The 16561-nt window shown below is 46.1% G+C and overlaps 1 protein-coding gene across 1 annotated transcript; it reads right to left on the bottom strand.

The window, feature by feature from the left end:
• Window positions 1-1056: 1056 nt before the first annotated feature.
• On the bottom strand, window positions 1057-14819 carry LOC142070053 (IgGFc-binding protein-like). Its single transcript, XM_075123025.1, has 6 exons — window positions 14211-14819; window positions 13484-14054; window positions 12772-12971; window positions 11470-11850; window positions 10088-10374; window positions 1057-3225 (listed from the first exon to the last, which is right to left on the bottom strand). Exons 1-6 carry the CDS (start codon window positions 14817-14819, stop codon window positions 3168-3170), a joined length of 2106 nt encoding a protein of 701 aa, XP_074979126.1. The 3' UTR covers window positions 1057-3167.
• Between the last annotated feature and the right edge of the window lie 1742 nt (window positions 14820-16561).

The following is a 16561-nucleotide window of genomic DNA, read 5'->3' as shown; positions in this document are numbered from 1 at the left end:
GAGGGGGTTTTATTTCTGTATTGAAGCAGGTTCTCTTGGGGTATCTGGTGGCCCATTCCAGGATGCAATCTACTAAGTAATTACAGAGTGGGGTGGGTGGAGGGAACCTAGTGCTGGGATAGCAGGGGCTGTGGGTCAGGATTGAGGGGCACCGGCAAAATTGTGGGGAGATTAGCTCAGGGCTGGGATAGCAGGGGGCTCCGCACCAGGATTGAGGGGCATTGGCAATGGGGTCCCAGTGCCCTGGAGGGAGCAGAACTCTTTGCAGGGTAGGTTAAAACGATGTGGATTATGCCATTGATAGGGGAAAAAACCCAGAAAACGACCCTATAATCATGTAAAGCTACGCTGCTGTCTTTTTTCTATGCTTATCTGTCCTTTCTACTTTGTTTATGGATAGAAAGAATGTGAACTGTGTGTAACCTGCACTCCCTGCTTTTGGGGAGAGAATTCCTTATACAGATAAGCCTCCATGCTCGTACCTACCCCAGAACTTCAAACAGACTGGGTTAACCGGTTCGAACTGGAAGAGATATCACAATGTATGTTGAACCAAGCTATAAAAGCTCATCCCTGTTCTTTGTTCGGGGCTTCACCATTTTCCTCTGAAAAGGAATTGGTGAGCCCTTCAGCTGTCGTATTTGCTAGCAATAAAGTGCCTCACTTTATCAAAGAGCCAAGACTCTGTGTTTTGTTTGGCTAATACAGAAGTCCAGGGAAGGCTACCCTCCTAACCCTAGATGGGAAAGGAACCCTTTTTCCCTAACACCATCACATTTTCCTTTGGATCTGGGGTACAAGTTGACCCTCTTTCGGGTACAGGAAGGAATTTCTGTCTTGGGACATTATGGGCAGCTGACCCCTTGCTCTGAAGCATTCCACACTGGCCCTGTCAGAGGCCTGATACCAAGCTAGATGGGCCCACGGGTCTGATCTGGCACAGTAAGGGGCACATTGGGTAGATGAGCCCATTGATCTCATCCAGAGCAGCAGGGATGGGGCAGGAGGGCCAGGCTGAGCTACGTAGCTGTGGAAAAAACCAACCAAACAGTGGCAAAAGTTTGTAAAAACGTTTATTGCTTTATCCTCAAATCAGCAGGGCTGGCTGGAAATGGACAACGAGAAAGCAGCATTTCAACTGTGCAGGGTAGAATTTGCAAAGGAGCCACTAGGAAGCATGTCCCCACACCTGGTTGTGCTGGGTGCCTAATAGTATTTCAGTTAAGGGAAAAGGTGGACACAAGAACAAAGGGATATAAACTGGCCATCAGCAAGTTTAGGCTCAAAATTAGACAAAGGTTTCTAACTATCAGAAGAGAGAAGTTCTGGAACAGCCGCCCAAGGGGAGCAGTGGGGGCAAAAATCTGAACTGGTTTCAAGCCTGAGCTTGATAAGTTTATGGAGAGGATGGTGTGATGTACATGGCCCATGCTTGACTGCTATTACCAAATATCCCCAATGGCCAACGTTGGGACACTGCATGGGGAGGGCTCTGAGTTATTACAGAGAATTCTTTCCCAGGTGTCTGGCTGGTGGGTCTTGCCAACATGCTCAGGGTCTAACCCAGGGGTGGGCAAACTTTTTGGCCCGAGGGCCACATCTGGGAATAGAAATTATACGGCGGGCTATGAATACTCACAAAATTGGGGTTGGGGTGTGGGAGGGGGTGAGGGCTCTGGTTGAGGGTGTGGGATCCAGGGTGGGATCAGAAATGAGGAGTTCAGGGTGTGGGAGGGGGCTCTGGCCTGGGGCGGAGGATGGGGTATTGGTGGGGGGGCTCTGGGGTGGGGCTGGCAATGAGGAGTTTGGGGTATAGGAGGGTGCTCTGGGCTGGAACCGAGGGGTTTGGAGGGCAGGAGGGGGATCAGGGCTGGGGTAGGGGGTAGGGGCGTGGGGGGAGGCTCAGGGGTGCAGGCTCCAGGCGGCACTTATCTTAGGCAGCTCCCGGAAGCAGTGGCATGTCCCTTCTCTGGCTCCTACACGGAGGCGCAGCCAGGCTGCGCTGCACACTGTCCCGTCTGCAGGCACCGCCTCTGCAGCTCCCATTGGCTGTGGTTCCTGGCCAATGGGAGATGCAGGCACAGCACTTGGGGCAGCGGTAGTGTGCAGAGTGGAGCCTCCAGGCTGCTGCCAACATGTAGGATCTGGAGCGGGGGCCATATAAAACGTCTGGTGGGCCGGATCTGGCCTGTGTGCTGTCGTTTGCCCAGCCCTGGTCTAACTGATCACCATATTTAGGATTGGGAAGGAATTTGTCCCTATGTCAGATTGGCAGAGACCCTGGGGTTTTTTTGCTTTCCTCTGCAGCATGCGGCACGGGTCACTTGCTGGCTTGAACTAAATAGAGTAAACGGTAGGTTCTCTGCAACTTGAAGTCTTTAAATCATGATTTGAGGACATCAGTAACTCACAGGTTATGGGTCTACTGCAGGAGTTGGTGGATGAGATTCTGTGGCTTGCAATGTGCAGATCAGACTAGATGATCATGATGGTCCCTTTTGGCCTTAAAGTCTGTGAGCCTAATAGGGATGGGCAAAATTGATTTTTTTGGTTCATTTACAATTTTGAAAAGTCAGGGGGGGGAAACTGTTCCGGATTGGACCAAAAAGGCAACTTTTTGTCATTTTTGGCTCATTGAAAAGTTGAACAAAAACTGTTTGAGGTTCAAATGAACCATTTCATTTAAATTTGGACCTCTTTAAAATGTTTTGGGATCTTTAAAAAATAAAATAAAAGGAAATTTTGAAATTAAAATTGAAACATTTTATTTTGAAAACATCAAGACAAAGCCCTTTGTTTTTTTGCTTGGAATTTTTTCTTAATGAGCAATTTGGCAAAAATCTACACAAATTTGTGGAATGTTTTGGTGTCACCAATTCTGCAGTTTCGGCCAAAAAATTTCAAGCAGCTCTAGTGCGTAATTCCTTTGGATGCTTTTGATAATTCAACCCTGACGGTAGACAGCTCTATACAATGTGTGTGTGTGTGCGTGTGTGCGTGTCTAGGCTGAGATATCCAAAGCTGGGAAAGTGGTGCGCCCAATTCCCTCACACAGCTGTGTACACATCAGCCCAGGGTTTCAGCCACACGCATGGCGTGGTGAGTCCCAGCTTTCTCCAGCCCTCTGTGTACTGGGAATTCCTGGGCCAAACCCACCCTGGCGCCGTCTAATGTGCAGGGACCAATGGAGCTTCCAGGTCAGCTCGCACGACGTTAGAAGCGTGGCTAGAAGAGAAAACATGTCCAGGCGTGAGCTGGGATGGATGCCCTGGCTGCCTCCTTGTAACAGAGTCCCTCTGTACGTCCTCTAGGGACTCTCTTGGCCACCTAGACCGCTCTGCTTCTCCCCACACCCTACCCAGCTTGCCCCAGGAAGGGGAGGCAAAGATTCTGGCACTGCTTCCCCACCCATCTGCACCAGTTAGATCCTGGTTAGACTCTGCACCAGTTAGAGCCTGTTTGGGAAGCAGAAGATCCCAGTTCCCTGAATAGGTGATGCTGGCTGACCTGGCCCTGCCCTCTCCCCCTGTTTCTGAACTCCCAAGTGCCATGTTCTTCTGCCCCAGGTCAACCCCACACCCAACCCCCGTAGCCAGCTGCCCGCTTAGCACTGGTGCCATCTTGCTCCCCAGCCACCCCTCCTCCCTCACCCCAAGTCTCCCGTTTTGTATGGGGAGCTGCTGAGAGCGGCCACTTCCTGCACCCCTCAAATCCCAGAGCCCAGCCCCACTGACGCATAGACGGGGTAGCTCCACCCCTGGTGGGAGGGGCCTGGCTGGGAATGGGAAGGGAAACTCCACCCACAAGGGAGCGGGGCTTAGTTTGTGGACAGGCCCAGGCCCTGCTAGGTTGTGGGTGGGGGGCTATAGGGCTGAAGGGGCAGCAGCCTATACTATAAGGTGGACTATAAGGTGGATAAAAAGCTGGCTAGATCGTCGGGCTCAACGGGTAGTGATCAATGACTCCATGTCTAGTTGGCAGCCGGTATCAAGCGGAGTGCCCCAAGGGTCGGTCCTGGGGCTGGTCTTGTTCCATATCTTCATTAATGATCTGGAGGATGGCCTAACTAAAGAAGGTTGAGGGGAGATATGATTGGTCTCTATAAATTTATCAGAGGGATAAATACTGGAGAGGGAGAGGAATTATTTAAGCTCAGTACCAATGTAGACACAAGAACAAATGGATACAAACTGGCCACCCGGAAGTTTAGACTTGAAATTAGCTGAAGGTTTCTAACCATCAGAGGAGTGAAATTTTGGAATAGCCTTCCAAGGGAAGCAGTGGGGGCAAAAGATCTATCTGGCTTTAAGATTAAACTCGATAAGTTTATGGAAGAGATGGTATGATGGGATAACATGGTTTTGGTAATTAAATATTCATGGTAAATAGGCCTAATGGCCTGTGATGGGATGTTAGATGGGGTGGGATCTGAGTTACCCAGGAAAGAATTTTCTGTAGTATCTGGCTGGTGAATCTTGCCCATATGCTCAGGGTTTAGCTGACTGCCATATTTGGGGTCGGGAAGGAATTTTCCTCCAGGGCAGATTGGAAGAGGCCCTGGAGGTTTTTCGCCTTCCTCTGTAGCATGGGGCACAGGTCACTTGCCGGAAGATTCTCTGCTACTTGAAGTCTTTAAACCATGATTTGAGGACTTCAATAGCTCAGACATAGGTGAGAGGTTTTTCACAGGAGTGGGTGGGTGAAATTCTGTGGCCTGCTTTGTGCAGGAGGTCATACTAGATGATCATAATGGTCCCTTCTGACCTTAGTATCTATGAATCTATGACTGCACCCTCAGCAAGTTTGCAGATGACACTAAACTAGGAGGAGAGATAGATACGCTGGAGGGTAGGGATAAGATACAGACCAGCACCAACTAAATCATCCCAGCCAGGGTTTTGTCAAGCCTGACCTTAAAAACCTCTAAGGAAGGAGATTCTACCACCTCCCTAGGTAACGCATTCCAGTGTTTCACCACCCTCTTAGTGAAAAAGTTTTTCCTAATATCCAATCTAAACCTCCCCCACTGCAACTTGAGATCATTACTCCTCGTTCTGTCATCTGCTACCATTGAGAACAGTCTAGAGCCATCCTCTTTGGAACCCCCTTTCAGGTAGTTGAAAGCAGCTATCAAATCCCCCCTCATTCTTCTCTTCTGCAGGCTAAACAATCCCAGCTCCCTCAGCCTCTCCTCATAACTCATGTGTTCCAGTCCCCTAATCATTTTTGTTGCCCTTCGCTGGACTCTCTCCAATTTATCTACATCCTTCTTGAAGTGTGGGGCACAAAACTGGACACAGTACTCCAGATGAGGCCTCACCAATGTCGAATAGAGGGGAGCGATCACGTCCCTCGATCTGCTCGCTATGCCCCTACTTATACATCCCAAAATGCCATTGGCCTTCTTGGCAACAAGGGCACACTGCTGACTCATATCCAGCTTCTCGTCCACTGTCACCCCTAGGTCCTTTTCCGCAGAACTGCTGCCTAGCCATTCGGTCCCTAGTCTGTAGCTGTGCATTGGGTTCTTCCGTCCTAAGTGCAGGACCCTGCACTTATCCTTATTGAACCTCATCAGATTTCTTTTGGCCCAATCCTCCAATTTGTCTAGGTCTTTCTGTATCCTATCCCTCCCCTCCAGCGTATCTACCACTCCTCCCAGTTTAGTATCATCCGCAAATTTGCTGAGAGTGCAATCCACACCATCCTCCAGATCATTTATGAAGATATTGAACAAAACCGGCCCCAGGACCGACCCTTGGGGTACTCCACTTGATACCGGCTGCCAACTAGATATGGAGCCATTGATCACTACCCGTTGAGCCCGACAATCTAGCCAGCTTTCTACCCACCTTGTAGTGCATTCATCCAGCCCATAATTCCTTAACTTGCTGACAAGAATACATGTGACCAGACTGCATATGCACCAACCCCATGGAGCGAATGAGCATGCTCCAGCCCAAGGCCTTATACAATGGCGCTAATACTTCCCAGGTGCACACAGTCCATCAGGTTTATGTGCATGACACATCAGTATCAGTAGTGGAATGTCAAGTCGGAGATGGTATTATCTCAATGTATGGCATTTATGAGCTCATTCCTGGTATTGGGTCCAGTTCAGAGGTCCACACTTAAAAAAGAGATGCTGACAACTTGAAAAGGGTTCAGAAAAGAGCTACAAGAGAAGAGATGGGTGGGAAATGTTTACTGCCCTGCAAAACTTATCAAGATTTCAAAAAATTTCCCATTCCGCATGGAGACAAAAACAAGACCTCTCAAAGTTTTTCATCGAGAGAAAGCTCCTCCCTAGAATACCCAGTAGCCTGGGGGTTAAGACACTTGCCTGAAAAATAGATGACCTATGTTCAGTCTCTGCTCTGTCATTCTCCAACATCCCTCCCCACCAGGCTCTTGGCTATTCTGGGGTGGATCTTTTTATGGTTTTGGCCAGAAATTCCATCCTGGACCTGAGAAAACTATCTCAACGAAAAATGTGTTGTTACTTGTTCGTTCCCATGAGAAGTTTTGGTTTTGACCTATCGGCATTTTCTGAAGAAAACCTGTTTTATCATAAAGTTCCTGACCACTTCTGCACAAGAATCATAGAATATCAGAGTTGGAAGGGACTTCAGGAGATCATCTAGTCCAACCCCCTGCTCAAAGCAGGACCAGTACCCAATGTTTGCCCCAGATCCCTAAATGGCCCCCTCAAGAATTGAACTCACAACCCTGGGTTTAGCAGGCCAATGCTCAAACCACTGAGCTATCCCTCCCCCCAATGATCCACAGAATGATCCACAGTCAGAAAATCGCACCCTAGCGCAAGAGACTAAAGGAGCTGTATCTATCTCGCTTGTCTAAAAAAGGCAAAGAGGTGACTTAATCATGGTTTGTAAGGACCTCCTCTAGAAGGAGGAGATTTCTGACCAGAGAGGGCTCTTTGATCCAATAGAAAAAGGCAGAATGAGATCCAGGGGTTGGAACCTGAAGCAAGACAAATTTAGGCTAGAAATAAGGCACTCATTTTAACTGTTGCAGTAGCTGACCTGGGGATGGGACAGACTGTCCTTTTTACTTGCAGTCTTTGGGTCACGACTGGAAGTCTTTTTAAAAGTTATGCTATAGCTCTAACAAGAAGTTATGGGATTGATGGGAAAATGACTGGGTAAGATTCTCTGGCCAGTTCTAGCCAGGTCAGACTAGATAATGGTCCCTTCTGGCCCTAGAATCTATTAATCTTACTTATTTGTACACATGCTTATGCACACAGCGTGTATCTATTTTACAAGCACACCCCCATTATGCTTTTGCACACATGGCCCATCAAGCTTATGTGTACAGCACATAACTTCTATCTAGCACATGAGCATATAATTTATCTGCGCAGCGCTTCACGTTTATCCACTGGTTCATAAAAGTTCAATTACGATGAAAAATGGGTAAAAATGATCAGAAATCCATCCCCCCCAATTTATTTGTTACCCCAAATCTATTCAAGATAAACCTCACTAGTAAATTTTGCATGGATAGATGACTTGTTTAAAAGATGTGTCAACAAAGAAAGATCCCAAGGACAGCTTTTAGGAAGAGTACAATTTCAAAGGCTTTTGATTAGAAATACACTGTACGTAGAGAAATCAAACAAAAACGTTACAGAAAATTCAAATAACACTAAAAGAACTTTATGTTTCCACAATCAAACCCTCAAAAAGTTAGGAAATGCCAGTATTAAGGTTGCCTGTGTAATCTTAATTCAGTCCCCTTGTGTATATGCATTGGGATCTTTAATTCCATGATAACAGAGAATTTATACCCGGTCTCATTCAGTGACCAGATTGTACCTGCTCAGGGATGAATCAGGGTTGTGTAGTGACAGAGGCTGTTGTCTGTAGCACCCCTGGCCTCACTGATGGCAGAATTTGGAAGGTGTGCACTATCTGAAGGGTGTCCTTAGGCCTTATACAATGGCATTGGGAATGCAATACAATATAAGACATTGGGAAGACTTCATCTGGAATACTGTGTCCAGTTGTGTGCCCTTGTTGCCAAGAAGGCCAATGGCATTTTGGGATGTATAAGCAGGGGCATAGCGAGCAGATCGAGGGACGTGATCGTTCCCCTCTATTCGACATTGGTGAGGCCTCATCTGGAGTACTGTGTCCAGTTTTGGGCCCCACACTACAAGAAGGATGTGGATAAATTGGAGAGAGTCCAGCAAAGGGCAACAAAAATGATTAGGGGTCTGAAACACATGAGTTATGAGGAGAGGCTGAGGGAACTGGGATTGTTTAGTCTGCAGAAGAGAAGAATGAGGGGGATTTGATAGCTGCTTTCAACTACCTGAGAGGTGGTTCCAGAGAGGATGGTTCTAGACTGTTCTCAGTGGTAGAAGAGGACAGGACAAGGAGTAATGGTCTCAAGTTGCAGTGGGGGAGGTTTAGGTTGGATATTAGGAAAAACTTTTTCACTAGGAGGGTGGTGAAACACTGGAATGCGTTACCTAGGGAGGTGGTAGAATCTCCTTCCTTAGAAGTTTTTAAGGTCAGGCTTGACAAAGCCCTGGCTGGGATGATTTAATTGGGGATTGGTCCTGTTTTGAGCAGGGGGTTGGACTAGATGACCTCCTGAGGTCCCTTCCAACCCTGATATTCTATGATTCTATGATTCTATGAATTCTGGTTACCCCTTTTCAGGAAAGATCAGTTCGAATTGGAACAGGTGCAGAAGATGGGTGCGAGGATGATCAGGGGAACGCAGCCTTATGAGCAGAGACTGAAAGAGCTTGGTTTCCTTAGCTTAAAACACAGGATGAGAGGGGATATGATTGCCCTCTGTAGATGCATCAAGGACTAAACATCAGGGAGGGGGAGAAGCTATTGAAGCTAAAGGACAATGTTGGCACCGGAACAAATGGGAATAAAATGGACATGAACAAATTTAGGCTGGAAATTAGCTGAAGATTTCTAGGGGAGTGACGTTTTGGAAGGAATGAGGGCAAACAACCTAACTAGTGTTAGATGGAGCTTAATACATTTATGACCGGAATTATAGGACATGGTGGCCTGTGATAGCAGGGACTGGACTCAATGACCCAGGAGATCCTGTCCAGTCCTGCACCCCTAGACATGACGGACTCTGTGCAAATAAGCTTGAGGGACTATGTGAACATATAAGATTTCTCTGTCAGGGTCTATGCTATCCCATCTGATTTTATCCTACAATGGGAAAGAGGTTTGTTGATGTGCTATTCCTGATGAATAAAAGAATCTGTCATCAGGGGCTCTCCTACTAAAATTAAATTTTAATTTAAATGAAAAATCACAAAAGAAACACATTTTGTTTCAAAAAATGTCTGGGAGTTTTTTTTCAAAGAAAAAATTCAAAAAAATTTATTTCATCTCAAAAGCAATTTTTTTTCTTTTTTGTTTTTTTACTCCCCCCTTTTTTCCATTTTTCCAGTAGAAAAGGAACAGAAAGGGGTGAAATAACCAAATGGGAAAAAATTGCCTCCAAACAAAATAACCTTTTTAAACATTTTTCAGTTCGGTTAGTTTCAAACATTTTTCCCAAACTGCCCAAACAATTTTGACCAAGGCAAAAATTGTCCATGGAAATTTTTAGTTTGGTCAGAAAGACATTTATGATTAAACAGGTTGGCTCTATTCTCCCTTTTACTCCCTTCATAGATCAGTTCCAACCTTTTGCCCAGCCTCTGACCCATTAATAAAAACCTAGGAAATTAAGTCACAGAAAACTTTATTGTAAAGCAATTAGAGTTGATGAAACCAGCCCAGTTAAACCATCAGATGTATGCAGAGCTGATGCCGTGATGTATTAGAAAGAGCAGGTCACTTACCAGCCAGAGAAGCATCTTGCCTTTGTGTGTCAGTCACTGTGGACAGAATCAAAAAAGACGGAGAAGCCCCATTGAATGCCCATCTACTACAACCTGCTAGTCCCAGGACAGGATTGTCCCTACACTCTGCTAGTACCCAGGGCTTATACAACCAGCCCAACTCTGTATCCCAACTACAAGCAGTCATTGCTAGGCACTGACTGAACAAGCCGCATCTGCAGAGCCACTCACCATCCTAAAAAGTCCTTGGCCTTCCAGGCGTCGATGACCTCGGCGATGTTCCCCACGATTTGCCCGCTGGGCAGCCGCAGGTCGTCGGAGGCATCGCCATTGAAGTTCCCACAGGGTGCGCAGAGCTTGTTAGCCAGGCTCTCGCCCACCCTCAGCATCACCTCCCCACTGGGGCTGAACAGAACTTGCATCCCTGAGGCCTGGACCACGGCCACGCCGTCCTGAGACTTGATCACAGACGCAGCGTCAGAGACTTTTGCCGGGAGCTGCACTGAGCGCCCATTCACCTGGAAAGCACAGATGGGGAGGTCACGGGAGAGCTGGGGAATGTGGGGGTGAGTGAGATAGAGCAGCAGGGACTGAGCTAGAGTCCATGGACCATGTTACAAGTCAATGGGGTCTAGAATAAGATCAAGTGGATGCAGCTGCAGGGGGACTCCTGGGCTCTATTCTGGGTTCTAGGCGGGGTCTGGTGGTTAGAGCAAGGAGAGCTTTTAGTTAGGACTCCTGGGTTTTATTCCCAACTGCTCAGCCGACTCCTATTTGACCTTAGGCAAGACATTTGATCAGTTTATGCCTGAGTTTCTGGGGATACTAAGGCCTGTCCCATTCAATGGTCAAAGCAGATTGAAACCATAGTGGGAGATCTCCTTGCACTCACTAAGAGCAGTAGGGAAGGGTACTTTCTACCAGAGCTCGAGAGATATAGGGCCCTGTCCTTTTCTTTCAGCAGACATAGGGGATCTCTATTTTCTAGAGCTGAGAGGGAAATAGTTTTCCCATCCCATGAAAATAATTGAGATTTTTGACATTTTTGCCATCCTGAAATGGGAAGAAAAGTCAAAATGTTGAAAAAAACCCTGATATTCTGAAAATTGTTTTGAATCAGATCAATTGAAATGTTTCATTTCCATAATTTTGAAATGATTCATTTGATTTTGATTTTTTAAATTTTTTCCTTTTTTTGTTTTTATAAATTAACTAACTTTTCTAAATGAGAGCTTTAGTTGTTTTGAACTGAAACTTGTCATTTAGAAAAGGTCAAAATGGGACGTTTCAACAATTTCTTTATGAATTTTTCAACAGTTTTTTGGACTGGGAGATTTATTGAAATTGACCCTCCCAAACAGATATGGTTTTGACAAATTGATATTTCCTGATGAAAAAAAGGTTTTGTTGGAAAATTCCCAACAAGCTCTGGTATTTTCCCCCTCCTGCCCCTTACTTTAATCCCAGGTAGGAGTTATGGGGATTAATTCACTAATATTTATCAAGGCCTTGGAGACACTAGATCAGAGAGAAGAATTTTTCACTTGTGCTCCAACTGATGTAGGAAGATTTGCCCCCTTGGCTCAGCATATTCCAACCCGGCCCCCTCTTACCCAGGTCTCCATGTTATTGTTCACAGTGATAAGAGCGTCTCGGAAAAAAACAAAGATGGCCGCACCAGCTGGTATTCCGTCTTTGGTGCATTCGCTGATGTCTATTACCACCTTGAACCACGCAGAGGAGCTCTCGTCACAGAGTGAGGCCACTTTGTACATCCCACTGTAGAGAAGTTTCCCTTTGGCACCATCAAAGGTGGTGAGGTAAGCACCCGGAGAGACTATGCACCGGCCTTCCTGCTTCACGCATCCATGCATCCCATCCCTCAGCACGCAGATCTCGCCAATGGGGCAGCTGTTTTTCTCACAGATGAGCCCACCTGATGGGTGGCAAGTGCATTTCTCTGAGCAGTCACTGGAGATGACACTCTCCCTGGACTGAGGGAAATTCCAAAATAAACAACTTTCTAAAACTTTCTGTTAAGTCAGATATTAGCCTCCAAAGATCAACAGCAATAGTGTCAGAATACCTAGGGAAACTCTCACCAAGAGGAGACTAAAGACCAGATGGGGAAAGACAAAGGATGATGATAATGACCAAATAAAGAACAAAAAGACAAAGGCAATGACCCAAGAAACAAGGAGAAGATAAAGGACAATGGTGATGATCAAAGAAACACGGAAACTTCAAAGGATGATGGTGTCAACCAAAGAGGATACCAATCAAAGAAAGAAGGAAAAGAGAAAGGATGACTGTGAAGATCAAAGAAACAAGCAATTAAAGGATGATAGTGACTCCCACAGAAAGAAGGAAAAGATAAAGGGTGTCGGTGGTGACCCAAAAAAGAAGGCAAAGACAAAAGACAATGTTCATGACCCAAGAAACAAGGACAATTATTTTGTATTTATTATGGTAGTGCCTAGGGGCCAGTCAAGAATGAGGCCTCATTGTGCCAGACACTGTACAAACATACAGTGAGAGACCCCACACCCCAAAGAGCTTAACATTTAAATAAACAAGGCAGGCAAAGTAAAGGGTAACATATAAAGGATAAGCATGATTACCAAAGAAAGAAGAAGGAGATGACCAATCACAGTCAAGAACGAGGGCAACAATGACAGATCATGATGACGGGCCACGGAAATGACATCTGAACAGAATGAGAACCGTAAATGAAAATCAAAGACCAGGAAATGAAGATGGAAAAATGAAACCTGGGTCTGTCCTACTCATGGACTCCGTTCTCTCTTGGTGGAGTCAACTAGAAACTCTTACAAAACTCATATACTTTTTACCAATTCTGCCCTGTTATTCTAAGACTCTGAAGGCATCAACTGCACAGAACAGCCAGGACCCACCTTGATGTAGCGTCCATTGTGCATGCAGCCGCACCTGTCCATGGACACGCATCGCTCCCCATCGAACATGTAGCCAGTGTTGCACTGGCAGCCTTCGAAGCATTTCCAGGTGCACTGAGCAGGGGCGGACAAGCCAGCACAGGTGAAATCGCAGGACTTGGTGCACAGTTCATAGTGGCTGTTGAGCGGGCAGGCAAGGGCTGGAAAGAGAGAAGCAAGAGAGAAAGAAGATGGAGAGAAGGTTTAAAAATAATTTCCACTGAAGACATAGTTACACTGTCTAGCACAGTGCCACCTAGCTCAGAGCTGGGTGCTGTGGTGGGTTGACTCAGTGGTGGGATCACCTCAGATATGGCTTAACTGTAGCATTTACTGCAGTACAGTGTCCCAGAGCACCAGACATTGGAGTCAGAGCCAGAGGACAGTGTGTCCTGCATTGGGTCACCAATGTTCCTCCAATCCTGACCCAAAGACCCATGGAGATTTGACCCAAGGGTGGTCTGGCTGGACAAAACCAATAAAAATAAAGGTGCATAAATTGCAATCAGGCATGCTGCAGATGACATGGCTACAGAGGGGCCACAAACACTCCAAGATATAATAAACCTGAGCTCTAAGTTGTCATCAGGAAAAAAAAAATCCTCTGGGGGCTAATGGGCTTGAAATGAAGCCAAAGGAAAGACCAGGGCTGTAGGTTGCTCTATAAACTCACAGCAGAAGGAGGCTGTTCTCCAGGCTCTGATCTTGGCCCCGGCTGTCTGGCACGCGGCTGCATAGGCCTGGAGGCTCTGGCAGAGGGTCTCTCCCGTCCCGTTGGCAGCACACATGTCGTGGAGACAGTGGTTGAAGTATTTGGCCGGGGTGACCAGCGAGTGACAGTCTCTGAAGGGGCCTGAGGTAGCTCTGATTAGCCCACAGGAGCTTTCAGACTGGTACGGTGCTGTCTGGGCCCCATCACAGATGGGGCATTTCTCACCGCAGCCGTTGGAGCACATGGCACCATCAACAGGCACCTTCCAGGAGGCTACAAACTCGCTCAAACTTTGGGTGCTCTTTCCATTGGGCAGCAGGAAGTCATCGTTTTTGTCACCATTGAAATTGCCAGCCAGACCACACATGTGTCCCTTGTAGGTGCTGGGGACGGACACTAGGAGGTAGGAGGCAGTGTCATAAAAGACTTGGAGGCCAGAGGCAGACTGGACAATGAGGTTGTTCCCTTCCTGGTTGATCTGAAGTTTCCCATCATCAGTAGTCAGTGGGAGGGTGTAGAGCTCCCCGCCCACCTGTGCCAACGAGAGGGAAATTCACCCGTCAGTAGTGGGGACTCAGCAGCTGTTTCCTGGTTACACACGCACACACATACACACACACATCAGGATCACAAATGGTGTGAGTCACTCATTTGGCTTCACTGAGACTAATCTCAAGCAGGTACTTACCGCCACCTTCCACTTCCTCCCCCTCTCCAGGGAGATGGTGTAACCATGCACGGAGACCACCACCGCCCTCGTCCGAGCCACGCGGCCACCGCCAGCACTCTCGTTCTCAACCACCACGGAGAATTCCACCAGCCGGGGGTCACTGCTGCAGACCTTGGCTAAGGTGTAAGCGCAGGAGCCCTGGATGTCAAAGGCCCGTCCATCAAAAGAGACGTAGTGAGGGTCACCGGAGACTACGCAGGTTCCATACTCCATGGGGTGGCAGCCCAGGACTCCATTCTCCACCCTACACTCCTCACTGGCTCTGCAGGAGGCTGCGTGGCACTCGACGACCCCGTTGTCTTGGCACCGGCACTGTTCCTGGCAGGAGGCGCTGGTGTAGAACTCCTCTCCCTTCTGGTAGTACCTGCCCTGGTGCACACAGCCGCATTGCGTGATGGGGATGCACCGGTCTCCGCTGAAGATGAATCCGGCGTCGCAGAAACACCCCTCCACACAGGGCTCTTCGCATCGGTCCGGAGCCGAGGGACTGTGGCAGGTGGCAGGACAGCTGCTCCCACAGAACTCGTAGTGAGAGTTCCGGGGACAGGTGAGGCCTGCAGGAAACATTGGATTGAGCATGCAAATCTCTGTTAATACCGAGAAGTCTTGGAAAAGAAGTGGTGACTACTGCTCTGGGAGGGAAGTGGGGTCTAGTGGGTTAGAGCAGGGGGGCTGGGAGTCACACTGCCTGGGTTCTATCCCCAGCTTTGGGAGTGGAGCAGAGTCTAATGGTTAGAGCAGCGTGCAGTCAACAACAACAACAATAATATCAGTTTCTAGCCAAAACTTGTTAAATGGCGCTAAGGCTGAGAATCTATAACAGTAATTTAAGGTAAAATACATTACAGGGATGTTGCAATTATCCTACCACCAGGCATTGTAAACCCAGGAAATTGAGAGTTAAAGTTAAACTGAAAAGCAACCCAAAGGTGCGGAGGCATGGAAATGAACAATTAGGACAACCAAAGTGCTTTAACTCTCCTCTGTCTGTCATGACACCATGAAATCACCATATGACTAGCAAGCTATTGTCGTGTGGCTGTGGTTCTCTATTATATTTATCTGATTTTTGAAGACGCAGTCAATGTTTTCTCTAATGCCGGGCAGAAAACAATTTTATCCCTCCCGCAAGAGTATGAGATTCTGAATTTTGGCCTTTTTTGAAATGGTGTAAAAAGCAGAAATTTTTAGCATTTTCACAGTGCAATAATCTGAAACCAGTTCTGATCCGATCACTCAAAAGATTCTGCTTCAACCATTTCAAAACGTTTTATTTAGATTTTGACCTTTTTAAAAAAATAAACATTTTTTTGTATAACTGAACTAAGATTTCAGAACAAAAAGTCATTTTGACTCAAGAAAATAAAAGTTTTGATTTCAAAAATGTTAAAACAAGATGTTCTGACACTTTCAACACTCTGCTTCTTTTCTTTTTCTCAATTAGTTTTGGTTTTGACAAACTGACATTTTCCAACAAACAAATATTTTGGGGAGAAAATTCCTGACTAGTTCTGTTTTTAACCCCTTCTCTTCATGTCGTGGGGTGAAGGACTATCAGGCATGAGATTTTGTTTGTATTGGACTTGTGTTAGCTCAAAACAGCTGGAGGTTTTGATTTAGCAAGAAGGTCAAACTGCCCATATTAGCAAGAGAGATCAAAGCACTGGACACATCTGAGAATTAAGAGACTTTTTTTAGAGTAGGTTAACATTGTTAATTCAAAACTTGTTTTGGATGAAAAAATGTTGTTGTTGTTTTTCACAGAACCAAAAGCTTTCACAAAAAGCTTTCACTTTTTTAAAATTCTCCAATTTTTCATTAGAATTGAAAATGTTGACAATGTTGACAATTCAACCAGTCAGATCTTTGATTTTCCTGTTTTGTCAGTGAGTGCAGTACAAGGAATAATGTCTAACTTGGCGTCTTTCCTCCCCCCACCCCCATTTTTTCACTTTTCCTTATTTCACTTTTCAAAACTTCCTCCACTTTGAAAAAACAGAAAAAATTAAACTCTTTGATTCTTGAGAAGTTTTGAAATTTTCAGAGTAATAAAAGGGGAAAAAAAGAAAACAAGAAAAGTGGAGAAAAACAACCTGGATATAATTCATTTTATTGCACAGTGACTAAAATGCCAAAAGGAGATCAAGACACATGGAAAAATGAAATTTTCAAATGTCTAAAATTAGAAATTTTGAAATGTCCAAAATTCTAATAAAAATCACAAATAAAATTGGAAAAATGGAAAATTGTTAGATTATAAGCCCTGCAAAATGCAAACAAACTTGAATATTTAGGGTTTTTTTTATTAA

Source organism: Caretta caretta, chromosome 24, assembly GCF_965140235.1.
Source record: "Caretta caretta isolate rCarCar2 chromosome 24, rCarCar1.hap1, whole genome shotgun sequence".
NCBI classification, from domain to species: domain Eukaryota; kingdom Metazoa; phylum Chordata; order Testudines; family Cheloniidae; genus Caretta; species Caretta caretta.
The sequence above is the reverse complement of the archived record's forward strand: the minus strand, read 5'-3'. Positions and strand labels throughout refer to the sequence as shown.

Bases quoted from the DNA above. Each gene is read 5' to 3' on its own strand.
- LOC142070053 (XM_075123025.1), bottom strand. From the start codon at position 14,819: ATGTTTCCTGCAGGCCTCACCTGTCCCCGGAACTCTCACTACGAGTTC. The intron at 12,972-13,483 runs GTGAGTTTATAG...CTCTCTTTCCAG, and splicing joins GAGAACAGCCTCCTTCTGCT to CCCTTGCCTGCCCGCTCAAC. The intron at 3,226-10,087 runs GTGAGTGGCTCT...TTTCTCTTCTAG, and splicing joins GCCAAGGACTTTTTAGGATG to CCACGCTTCTAACGTCGTGC.